Raw genomic sequence first — 13,817 nt, 5'->3', positions numbered from 1 at the left:
ATTAGATCAGTTTACTCCACCTTTGACGCTGGGGGCAATCCCCCCACCCCCGTATCTCCGCTCATGTTTAGTAGATTTATATACGCGGGAAAGTTCTGTACAAAAAAATGTTTCAGTTATTGTCGTGTATATTATCCTAGAGAAGCCGTTCTTGTTCAGAGAAAATTATTTCCAAAAAATTGAAATTTAATTCCGTTCAGAGCAGTTTCCCCAACTTCTTTTTGTCCCATCGCAATCCTAACCCATAGGATCCTATGTTATACCCGTAGCTTCTACCGCCCCCCGCAACATTCTATCACCCCCAAGGGAGTTAACGCCCACGTTGGGAATCACTGGCCTAGTCTCCCTATTCCAATTACTAACAAGTTTTACGTATTCAAAGAGAGATTTCTCATGCACGACGTACAACGTCCCATAAATTCGTAATTAGTTTTAAAAAAATCAGAAAAAAATGGGGGGGGGGGAATTAGTACATTTTCAAATGGGATTTGCGAAAAAGTTATTTTCACGAAGTTTTAGTTAGTTTAGCTCTATAGAAGGGCACTGCATGAAATAAAATCACTAGAAATAACAAAATCTAGAAAAGCAGGATGTATGATTAATCGATTTCTGAATTTTCCTGTTAGTGACGCTTACATAGGATACTCATTGTGATGTTGACATTGGTGCATAAAGCACAATTGGTGAAGTTGTTTTACATCAGCCGGCGCGGCGCGCCGGTTGAAGCTTTACGAATGTCTGGGACGCAGAAGAGATTGAAGACTGTTGAGAACCCCCCCCCCCCCTGCATAATTTGAATCGGAAGAGATTGAAGAAAGGTTCACAGAATCAAAATTCTACGATTCGCAATTGTGCAATGTCCTCTATCGACAAAAATTTGAACTAAAATTTTTTTTGTTTCCAAAAAAAAAATCCCTCGTCGTGAGAATAACTTTTTTTTCGCAAACCGCATTTGTGTGAATATACCAATTCCTTCACAATTTGTTTTTATTTTTTAACTGTTCACGAATTGATGAGACACCCCTCATAAAAAAGAATTCATTCCTTTACGACTACCAACTGACATTATGTGAATTTCTTGAATTACAAGCGAATTCCTTCTCAAAAAAGCACATTATTCTAGCCGAGACCTGTATAAAAATTTATATCCAATAACTAGAGCTCGGATCTTTATGACGCAGCGACACTTATTTGAGTCTTAAAAATCCGAACCCTCTACAAATAACCAAGATCTTTAGAATTCATTTAATATGATAAAATCGAGAGATACGATAATATGAGCTGCTAGTAAAGATTTTTGAAAAAATTAAATTACACAAAAGTACCTATTTCAGAGGCGTTGTATTGATTATGAACCATTTCTCATTTTAAAAACAAAAAGATGGATTTTTTTTTGGTTCTACACTATTCAAGTTTTTGAAACTTATCTAGATGCATAGCATGGACATGAAAATACTAAAGGGAAAAAAAAAGAAATAAGACACAAGGTAAATCTTTCAAATTAAGTATTTTAATACACTCGTACAAACACTGTATGTATCCTTTACTCAGTGTAATTGACATCCAGGCGGACATACCCCGACGCGCGTATATTCTACAGCAACAAGCAGACAATACTGCTACAGGAGCAAGATTATGTATATCATATATATAATATATATATATTGTTTGCTACTGTATACATTTGTTTTTAAATATATATTCAAGGAATAGTAGACCACAGGTTTAACGGCAAAAAGAAAAAAAACAAAGTATTCATTCAGGGTCGTACAAAAAACAACCTGATGTAAGGGACAGTTTCGATTTTTCTAATGTAATTATTTTTCCACATGTACACAGAAATTTCCCCGATAACAAGTACATTCAAAAAAGAAAAATCAATTTTTTCAACTCTTTCTTGAGAAAGAGATGGACGAGGTACAGTGAAACCACATATTTTACATGGCATTTAATAAAATGTTTTGCACAGAATTTCTTTAAATGCAGGGCAAAATGCTCTCAACTACACTTCGATATATTCAATTACATTTATAACTTTTTTTTTTACTGCTATGAGATACACAAACGTGTGATGAAGGCACTGCTGAGGAGTTTTATTAACAGAAACAGGTCGATGTGTGTTTCCCCTTTGTAATTGTGTTCTCAATTTCTCCGCTACAATTTTAAAAATTACAAAAATCTTTACTATTCTAGACTGAGTCAGATGTTACTGATCGAAGTAGAAGTTCCTAAGAATTATTGTCCTACCCACAGACACCAAAAAAAAGAATATTAAAAAAAAATATTCCAGAGTACGATAATGTGAGTCTGGACTATTTTGCCCCCTTAGCAATGGGTGTAGATGTTTTGGCTATATTGAAACTTTTCAGAGGTTGATCAATGGACGCGATTTTCTAAAACCAGAAAAGGAAAAAAAATATGAGACATATGAACCAAGGATACAGAAATTCGAGCCACTTTTCACAACTGGAAACTGCCATGGAATTCAGAAATTAATTATAAATTGAATTGTAACTGAATAATTCAGAGGAAAAAGAGGAAATAATGAGATATTAAAGGATAAGCTGATACACGCAACAAAATACCATGTCATGGGTGTAGCTCAGGGTTGGACAAATTGGTATTGGCACCTAAAATTTTATATTCATCATTGCTAAATTGAAGTGTATGTATGACAAAAATTTGATTTCTTAATGTGTCTTCCGAAATGAAAAGGGGTTATTAAGTCCCGGAAAAGTGAAAAATAAACCCCATTATTACTCCTTATCTTGGCTCCTAAGAAATTTGGCTGGTGCCTAAATTTTTTTTCGATTTGTCCAGCCCTAGTGTAGATATTTTGGGACTGGCAAATATTTTTGTCACAAATTGCTACATGATTTGACTGTGTGATACCGAGCTAACTGGAATTTATCAGTGTCAGTAATTTTGAAAAACCACAATGGAACAAAGCTGAAAATACAGAAATTTGACAAACAATTTTAGAGAAAAAACTGTCATGGATTTCTGAAAATTATGGGGGGGGGGGGGAAGTGAATAATGAAATAAATTCTGTGTAAACAAATAACATAGATGAAAGACAACATAAATAAAATAAAGGGTAAGCAATAGAATAACAAAACAATTTAGACATTTAACCACAGCCGTTATCTTCTGATCAAAATCCTCCATTAAAATGAATCTATTTCTAATCTCTTCCACAGCATCAATGAATTTTAAAAGCATTCATCAGTGGGGGAAGGGGGTGTATCTCATTATTTTATAATTACCTAATTAATTTTTACTTTATTAATTTAATCGAACAATCCTTTATTTATCGAGAAATCAAATATGAAATAGAAAGGACTCATGAGAAAAAGAATTTCTGATCGTTCTCTGCTCATTTACATCAAAATACTCTTCATTTAAACTTCATGCGGACATCAAACTAAATTAAATGAAGAGGGAAATAATAAGTAAACAATTTACAAACCCCTTAATGACATTTATACAACATTATATACAGGCTATCCAGGTAACCAAGGGAAAGAAGAGACACTGAAACATGATTCAAATAGTGAGTGATTTTCTTTTTCCAACTATTTCTTACAGCCCCGTCGTCCCTTTAGAAAGTAAATGACATTCAAACACAATATCAAGACTATCAGAAGTCTTCATCGGAAAATGTTCAAAAATTTTAATCAACTTCTAAAAAAAAAGACAAATATATCACCTCAAACACATGAATGGAAAAAAATCTTTAAAAATATCACCAAATTGAATAAAAATACAGATTATCGACAGATCGAGATTCGCCAGATCTTACAATTCGACATATTAAAATGCCTAAGTTAAAATCAATAAGATTAACAGTCAATTATTACATATAGAATCACACATTTATATATATAATCCAAATCATTCGTAAGTTGTTGCTGCTTTATTGTAATAATCACTCGTTAAATTCCCTGAAACATGCATGAGAGTATCGATTAAGTAGCTTTGCTGATATATATATTTTTTGTCATCCCGTAGTTGATTTGTTGCTCCTCAGCTGATTTAACAACCTATCCCAAATATTTACAAATAGAATCTACATAATTGATATTTTTTTCTCTTACCCCCAAAAAAAAGCTTGATATCACCAGCAACAAATTTTTTTTACACAACACGAAAAAAAAAAAAAAAAACGGAAAGGGGGGAAAAAAGCATGAAGTGAGGTATGACACAACCAACAAACATCTCGAACTTGTAAGCACCCATAAAACTAGACAGAAATGAATTTTATCGCTATTAAAAATTCAGACTGAATTGAAAAGATCAATAAGTAGAATTCACTCGTGAAAATTATTTTGATGTTTAAGATGCCTTCCTGTTGCAGTTATCTCAGTTAAGCTATACAAGCGATATCAACTAAGAATATAATAGCCTAACACAGAGTAGGCAATGGAATGATCTGGGAGAAAGGGAGGGGTGTATATAAAGCTATTGGCTTTATATACACCATTGAATCCTATAGGTTAGCTCAAGTTGGGGGTGATTAGAACAGAAAAAATATCTGAAGAAGGGAATGTGGTAGAACAAAAAAAAAGTTTGGGAAACTGGTCTAACATAAAAGCAGAATTTCTAACATTAAGGCTAGAGAACATTTCTAGCTCCCCACGAAATTGAACCAGATTCAATTTGGACTGTGTGTGTATGGTGAGGGGGGGGGGGGTAACTAATCTTTGATTTGCCTCAAGTGGATGTTCTAGATATTTAAGGCCAGTGTCAGATGAGAACAATTATCCCTGTGTGTGAAAATTCACACAACACACAAGCAGTTGCCAGATGAGTGCTATTTTACGCTCAGAAACCGGTTTCATAGCAGGAAACCCCCCCCCCCCCCATCTGCAAAATGCCAAGAGATTTTTTGTCTGTGATCATATTTCTGGCACACAACTCCAATTATTCTTCACCTCTCAAAGCATGCACAAAAATCCTGTATGTGTAGTAACGCTTGTGTGACATCTGCCTAAACATCCCAGTGAAAATTTATGTTCCCTTAAGACAGGCATCTTCACCCTGTTGCTCCCTGAAGTACCCACAGTGCTCAATGCTCTTGTAAGATTTTGTGCTCGCCAGCACTTGATCAACATTCCAACTAAACAGCTTGTACAATTTGCAAAGGACAATGGAAATCATCCTAATTTCATGCATTTGTATGTCAAACTTGTTGCAAGGGTGCTCTTCTTTTGATGATGGGTACAGCCAGTGCTAGTGACTGCAAAACGGTTGAAGATGTCTGCCTTAAGGCCACAGATTTCCTTAAAATATAAGATGACTGATAACCCTAAATGAGAGCAATTTTTTTAAATGGTACTAGCAAAAACTTATATGTAGCCAACTGGTTCACTTTCGGAATCTCAATATTGGAACAGGCCAAAAAAAGAGTTGGCCACCACTGGCTTGTGCAATACATTGCGATAACACACTTCAAAGGTATTTTTCTCACAGCAATTATAACATATAGGTGATGCCTTTAGTAGCTACTGAATTGCCCATTGATGATTTCAGATTTGGATGGGAGGGTGGAATGAATTTTCCTCTTGTGTGTACAGAGAGGTATATCTGACTAATTCATAGTTCAAGAAGCAAAAATCAGTGACTGAATCCATGAATTTTAAGTCTGAAGTTTTTTTTTTTCCCTTCCCAACATCACATATTTGTTTGGATACGAAATAAAATCACAACTATATTTCATTGGAACGCTGCTCAACTTGATTCAGATAAGTTAATCAAAACACTGATCCTTTTAGGAAATTTCATAACTGATTAATTGGCAATATAAGATCCATGATCATTAATTTAGTCTATTCTGAAATCTACATTCCTTGAATTCAAAATTCAAATAAACCGTCAAAAGCTTAGGATTATTTTCCAAATTACCATGAATCGATAAAAAACCTAATGACAAAAAATTGGAAACAAGTAGTTTTGTGAAAAGTTTGAAACATTTTCACATCAAGAATTTTTTAGCACGCCATTTACAGAATTATGAAAACTTAAATTCATAATAAACATGCAGGCAATTCACATTAAAAAATAACATGAAATAAGTAAGTTACGTGCACATTAATATGCATGACCAATGTGGTTCATAAGTATAGCATCCAACGCTGTATTTAACCCATTTAAGAAATACTGAAATAAAGAGAAAAAAAAATGTTTTTGAAAACATCTTTCACTATTTCAAAATAAGTACCATAAAATCTGGTGAAACATCATTTAAAAAAACCATGATTACAGATTTCAATCTCTCACGATACATTCGTTAATCGCACAGCATCACATTCAATAAAATTCATCAATCACAAAAATTTAAATTGATTTGACACAAATAGATGAGTTTTCTTTCTCTTTGAATTTCACATAAATATAGTGAGCAAATTTTCTCTCTTAGCGTGCGAATAGAATTTCATTTATCCTCTATTTTTCAAGCCAAGAATTATCTGGCTTATAAATGCATTTCATATATTGAGGTATAGTGTTATTGTGTATATTTACACAATTTCATAGAGGTAATGCGCTTTCATATTTTGTGAAATATGGATGATAAAAAAAATACAAAACAGATTTCTACCAGGCATGCTACTATCATACTTTATAGTGGTTAAAATAATTAATAAACGTGAATTAGATAGGAAAGAGAGAATTTCTAAAAAGTCTGTGAATCAAAAAGATGACAATAGATCATGGCAGACAGAACAAATGAATCATATTTCAACACTGGATGGTAATACAGTCAAGAGTTCAGTAACAAACATGGTAATCATACTTGAAATTTCTCCTTAAGATGGTTTCACTCAATTTCAAGATAAAACTTCTGTGAAATTTAAGACAGATTTTTTTCCCTTGAAATTTTCATAAATGGTATTCCAACACGAAGCAAAGTCTTTTTTCGGAATATATTATGGAAGGTGAACTCAAGTCTACTAGTCTCTGCTGGAATCAAGCCCAGTCTTCTTGCAATCAGGAAAATCATGTTATCCATGTACACACTACAGGAGCCATGACCATTCCTCCCTTACTTACGCTCTGTAGCATGACATGCTCAACTAGAGACATAGTAGCCCCCCCCCCCTCTTTAACTTTAGTAAATAGCTCCCAGGAGGCTACAGTAGTGAGATAGACATAATTTTTGATTTTTTTTCTCAGCCCAATTACATGAGGGCTACCATGGCTCTACATTGGCACGTCACTCGACATAGCGCAAATAAGGAAGGAATGGTCATGTTGTCTCCTATGGTGTATGTTGATAGTGTGTTTGTCCAGATTGGAAGAAAACTGGGTTCGATTCTCGATGAAGACTATAGACTTTCCTTTCCAAGTTCACCTAGGCATAATATATCCAGTCTTTCTTTCATACAATTGTACTGGGGGGTGGGGGGAATCAAAAATCAGGTATCTATCTAACATGCCCCAAAACAGAATACACGGAAAATTGTGACAAACGTCACAGAAAAATCTCAGGAAGAATTTTAAGGAAAAAAACTATTCTGCATAGAAAACACTAAAAAGGAATTTTTATGGCAGAAAATTTTTCAGTAAGCCAAGGACTCATTGCAGAGCAATGCAAAACGTTCTGCTTTGGAGCCAAAATGCAACTAGAAATATGCTTAGTCCAATTCTCTCATCCGCCATGATACATTGCTCATCTTTAAACAATTTTTTTTTTTTAATTATTCGACATGGAATCAAAAAAAACTTTCTCACAGAAAGTTACACAGCTATTGTAGTTCAACGGGGAGAAAAATCTTACTGATTGCAAATGTTCTTGAGGTCGCTGATGGTCGGAAATTTGCCTGAGTATCTTTGCCCTCCTCCTCCTTATAGCATAGAGAGTCAGAGAAAGAGTGAGTGAAAAAATTTTTAAGAGCCTGGGCAGTATTTCAATATTTTTCACCCCATCTTAATATTAAAAATAAAAATACCAGTTCAAAAATACTTTGTACGTATGTACAATGCTAAAAAAAGCTAAAATTAAACAATTCTAAGTTTGTTTGTTTTTCTTTCTTCACATGGAAACAGTTTTCAAGAGTTCAAAACACTCTAAATAGCCTTTACAGCATAAATTCATTGTTGTTCTTTTTTTAAGTACAAGTTTGTTTAATACTACAGCACAACCCCTGCAGGAATGTTGCATTAACCAACATCAAGCATGCGGCAACGTAATGGGATATTGATGTTTGTTTTTTTCACAAAGATAACACAAAATAAATATGGATTTACATTCTTAAAAAACTTTCATATCACCTAAATAATTTCCTTAAGAGCAAATGAAACACAAAAGCCACATGCGGCTGGCAAATGATTCTCAAAATTCATTTCGTAAAGATATGGAATTACCACCAACAGATCACTTCTTAAGTTTAAGAGAAAAAAAGGGAGGGGGGAAATACCCTTATGCGACAAAAATAAGAGATAAAAACTCTGAGTAACAAATCAAAATGACAATTAAGATTCCAATGCACACAAAGCGAATACACAACCAAAATATGATGATGCTGCCATCTACATGTGAAAAATGAGAGCGAATAACACACACATTCAAAGAATAAATAATGCTCCAATCACAAATACTTTGCAAACAATGGGAAAAGGGGGGGGGGATATAACTTGCACCCAAGTCACACACAAAACACGTAGCAGCAGTCGGGTATTCCTTGTAACTACTGTAACAGTTTTCTTGCTGCGGCACTCATCATGAGTGTTGTTGTCGCAGCAAAAGAAGCTTATGTAGCGTCATAAATAACTTAAAAAGATGCATCACAGTATTATTATTAATATGCACACCTACGGAACTCTGTTACCTTGTTTTACAAAAAAATAAATTACAAAATGAAAGCATGCACTAAGATGTTTTGCTTTCAGTGTCTGTACTATCGGATGCAGGTTCATCACTCACTGCTTTCAACTTTCTACTAACTAATGCTTCAGACACCCTAAAACTACTCTTTGATACACTTGTACATTCAGATTCACTCTCTGAAGCCTTCGTTGAACTTCTCCCTGCGCTTGCGGAAGCAGGGCTCTTTTTCCCTGAGGAATCTCTGAAGACATCGCCATCACTGTCTTCTTTGTCCAGATTGTCATAATTGGCAGACTTGCTTTCGTCCAGATCATCGTCATCGTCGTCATGCATACCCATTAGAGACTTCAGACTCTCCTCATCAGTGTCCTGAGCTTCGGCCATCGAACTACGAGACGGGGAAGAATGCTTGTGACTGTGTACCGAAAGACCAGAAGACGCAGTTTTATGAGGTGATAGTGTGGAAGAGGCTAGTGACGTTAGGGAATTCGAAGGAACTGTCATCGTGAGAGCGGACGACACTAGAGATGTATTTGCAGAAGTGTTCATCGTGCTTGTTGTGATTAAGGGACTTGAAAGACCCAAACCATTAACAAGTCCGCTCTGGGTGAATGAAGGGAAAGACGCTGGGAGATTCGGTGGTAAAGTAAAGCTGCCCAATCCCAATGGGTAGGGCAACAATCCGGGAGCTGGGTATAAAAATGGTAATGAGGTAGCTGAGGGCATACCAGTACTTGAAAGCATGCTGCTGACGGAAGCACTACTAGTAGAGACAGCTGTATTTTTACGTGAAGACAAACTCCCGCTATCAGATGTTTTATCCGACTTCCTGCTGCTTCTTTCACTTTCTTTTGGCTGGTCTTTTGTGGTAGAAAGACCTGTGCCACCAAGACCTGTACCAGATAAACTAGGGAAGTTGAATCCTGGGAAGCCAAATAGCGGGTTGGTGAGACCCATCCCAGCAAGACCACCAAAAGGTAAGAACAGGGGTGGATTTGAGGCACTCGTCACAGTAGTTGTGGTGCTTCCGGACGTCAGCGTTGATGTTATTTTTGGACTATCCTTGAAAAAGTTCATGTTTGGAAATCCAGTGAGCATACTAGTGCTCGCAAAACTCAATGGGTTAAGACTAGAGGCTGATGGAAAAGACATTGTGGAAGGTGGAGTAACCAGATTCTGATGAGCACTGGCAAGTAATGATGCAGCAGTCCTCCTGCCCCGTTTTTCAGAGGGTGTCACTATGCGGCTCATCATGCTGTTTGGTAGATTACCCTGGAAAACAAAAAATATAAATCAATATATATTATGAATACATTTTTCCCCTATAGTGATAAACACTGTGTCTGGATATAAAAGGTTCCTATAACACCCTTCAATTTATTTAACTAGCAACTAATACAATGTAAATCAGTACTTTCCAACTTTTTTTTGTCACAAATCTCCTGAAATGAATGTTGATGCATTGTCCCCCCCCCCCACTGTCCCCGTAAAATTTTGAAGGAAAAAAACTAATTAACACACCAAAAGGGGGAAAAAAATTGAAGTCATAAATTACAATTTTACAGCTGACAACATTGGAGAATGAGAATTAGGGAGAATTTTGTGCAGATCTGAACTCTATACAAAACCATTTTTGAAAAACTGAAGGAATTTTTCATTAGTAAACGTAATTTAGTAGAGATTTTTCCCTTTACAAAAACATGACATCATGCAAGTCATAACAGATTAGCATCAAGTCACCAATCATCACAATCCAGTAGGTATAATTACCTGTCATTACTTACTCTCAAACCAAATCAGACCAATAAAAAATTTCCACCGGCCCAAATACAAAATGCAAAGTGAAACAAGTTATTTACAATAAATGAGAGAGGGGGGGGGGATTTAATCTGGTTACATCCCCTCCTAAAGCTTTTCAACTCTTGGCAATCCAGACGTTTTTTCTGCACTTTGTTGGACGCACACACGCACAGCTTATGAGTTCTGCTGAGAAGCTGAATTCACATGGGGGGCATTATAACAATGAAGTATCATTATTATTTCCAGGTGCTGTCCTATGTCGAGTCAAAAGGTTAACTGTCTTGCGTCACTAAACATCAATGAGGAAACAAGTTTCCAAGTATTTTAAAAGAGAATTATTCTGCACACCCAAGATTCATAGATTTATGATGTTTAATGATGAAAATGGGTTTAGAAACTTCACTTTTGGCTAAACCAGTGATAGGCAAACATTTTTAGGAGTGGGCCAGATAAAACTTCTAAGTGAGGCATAGTTTGCCTATCACTGTGCTATACCATTTCAAAGGAGAAAAATTGTACAACAAATAAATTTTTTAAATTACAAAAATTCTGATTTATATTAGTTCTCTGTTTGCATATTTTTCTTTATTTTATCAATTTAATAAGTTCTTGGTTATGCACAGGGCCATATAACTAGGATTTTTGCCGCCCCCACAACTTTAAATTTAATAATTTTACAACTACCAAACCGTGCATGCACCTTGTTCATAATCCTCTCGAAAACTTCTAACAAATTGATACATGTTGGAATGTGTGTGTAGTGAACACGAAAGTGAAGTTAGTTTCTGTGTAATGCTTGTTATGTATAGATCTGCCATCAGTTTTTAATATATAATTTTGCAACTGTGTTTTTTGTTCCACCCCCCTAAATTTTGTCACCTGAGTCAGTTGCCCCCTCTAGTTCCGACCCTGGTTATGCACATCAACTTTTGTAACATAAAATTTTGATATATAAAATTAGAATGGTCTTCTCTCGAAAAGAAGCATAAATTCCTTCTAATACAATACAACAAGTACGAGCTACTACTTTTAATACATACACAAACTATGAGCATTGAAAGAATATATTTGTTGAGGTAGGTAAATCTGGTTATTTTTCCCCCCGACAGAGCATTTTGTTAAGTTTGATGAATTTCCCTAAATTTATCAATTTTATCAGCAATTATGTATAGTACCCAAGCATCGTTGGTAAATTTAATAAGTACTGAAAATATTATCGCTTTTGCTGGCGAGTATGCATAATAGCGAACCGTCGCGTTGTTGGTAACTATGATAAATCATACTGTATGATATAGTATACATGATAATTCATAGATATAAATTGTATCATTATAATCATGGTATGATCGATCATAAAATTTTTTATTATATCGGGGTCCGACTATATTCATCACACATACTAGACTAATTTGGAATATTTTTCATATTTATCAAATTCACCAATTACACTAAGGCATTATGCAAAATCACTGATAAATAACTAAAATTTATCACCATTATCTAATTTACTATCTACACATGGTTATTATGCATAATCATCGGTAAAAGTGATGACTTTTTTGGTATTTATCAAATTCACCAATGACACTTGGGTATTATGCACATTCACTGGTAAAAATTATCAATTTAAAAAACTTACCAAGACAATTGGCAAGTATGCATAATAACCAATTTATCACATTTACTGTAGCATATATATACTGATGAAAATCTAGCTACTTAATCTTCAAATGTGTGCACTCCTTTCCCTGCACTGCATTAAAGCATTCAAAATATCTTGAATATATACCTTGAACCATTTCAAAATATTTCTGGAACCAATATACTGTTCATATATATTTTCATGCTTTATTACTATGGTTGTATTAGTCCCCTTGTTCTCTTGATTCATCATGAAAATAATGATGGCGATGTCCTCCTTAAAACTGAAATCCCCCCCCCCCCCCAACATCAGAGATGAAACATCAAACAAAATATGATTTCTCAATTACTTTAAACCAGCCTAATTTAATGAATATAAAGAAAAAAAACCAGATAATGAGATAATTTAAATTACAGAATAATGATTGAAAAGTAGTGGCATTACTTTTTCACGAACCAGAGGTCCCCATTTAGGATCAACATCAAACATTGGATTTTTGTCCAGCCATTCCGCAAGGTGTTTCAATGGTGGTGCTTTGCTTCCTGTTATCTGTTGACAAAAGAGAGCGTATAAAACCAAATTTTAAAAACATGAAAAATTCAAAAACTTTTATGAAGCATCTGAATTAAAACAAATATAAATACAAAACTAATTCAATGATATATCTATGGCATCTTTATATACTCAGTAACACAACAGAACTGAATAAATCAACAGGAACATCATGTGAATTGATGACGATTTTTGGAAGATCTCAAACAAGTTTCAGCATGAAACCCACACCTATGAAAGTTTTATGGCATGAAAATTCATGTGTTTATGATTATCACATAATTAAAACTCCATTATACGTAAAATATTTTTTTGCTGATGACTTCCAAAATAAAAGTTAAACTTCATAAAGTAGAAAATCATTTTTCATAATAAAATCATTTACACAATCACTTTTAGAATCTGAAATGATTGGTAAAAAACACTTTTCGTATCTTGTCCAAAAATTCTATAACTCTTCACCTAATCAACTCCTTAAGAATAACACTTCACTTCCAACCTTCAAAAAGAACCTTAAATGCTGCCTGTTTTCAATCAATAATATTGAAGTGTTTTTTCAAGTTAAAATTTTCCTCCTGTAGAATAACTCTTTCCTTCTTTTTATTACATATGGACATATGTATAGTTGAACTTTTTTCTCTCTCATTTTATTTTATATGATTAAAATATCATCACCAAGTGACTTTGGCCACAATGACTTACTAATATTGCGTGTAGTTTTTTTTTTCCATTCCTACTTACTCGTGTTATGTTTTTTACTTACTTATTACCTATAAGCTGCAATTATCATACTAAATTGTAGATTATTATCACCAGTAAGAGCTACATGGCTCCTTGGTAATTTATTTTCTCTCTCTATGTACTCAATATATCTTACTAATAAGAAATGTTGTTTGTTGTTAAAAAAAATTATACAACTTTATGTCGGAGGGAAGCGATACTATGTCCTTATTTGTTAATATTGGAACGCTATTAATTTGTTGTATTTAATAGGTA

The 13,817-nt window shown here is 34.4% G+C and overlaps 1 protein-coding gene across 6 annotated transcripts in view; it reads right to left on the bottom strand.

The window, feature by feature from the left end:
- Positions 1–1,488: 1,488 nt before the first annotated feature.
- Positions 1,489–13,817, bottom strand: part of kis (chromodomain helicase DNA binding protein kismet) — a 92,317-nt gene continuing 79,988 nt past the window's right edge. For all 6 annotated transcript variants that reach the window (XM_089245579.1, XM_089245570.1, XM_089245598.1 and 3 more), the window contains 2 exons: positions 12,714–12,818; positions 1,489–10,099 (listed from right to left, as the gene is read on the bottom strand). In XM_089245579.1, the coding sequence (XP_089101705.1) occupies positions 8,870–10,099; positions 12,714–12,818 (1,335 nt within the window). In that variant the 3' untranslated portion in view covers positions 1,489–8,869. The remainder of the gene's footprint in view (positions 10,100–12,713; positions 12,819–13,817) is intronic.

This window comes from Pholcus phalangioides, unplaced genomic scaffold (genome assembly GCF_987345545.1).
Source record: "Pholcus phalangioides strain wild (caught in Gottingen) unplaced genomic scaffold, Ppha-v1.0 ptg000001l_1, whole genome shotgun sequence".
NCBI lineage: Eukaryota > Metazoa > Arthropoda > Arachnida > Araneae > Pholcidae > Pholcus > Pholcus phalangioides.
Note: the sequence above shows the minus strand (reverse complement) of the source record. Positions and strands in the feature narration are given on the sequence as shown.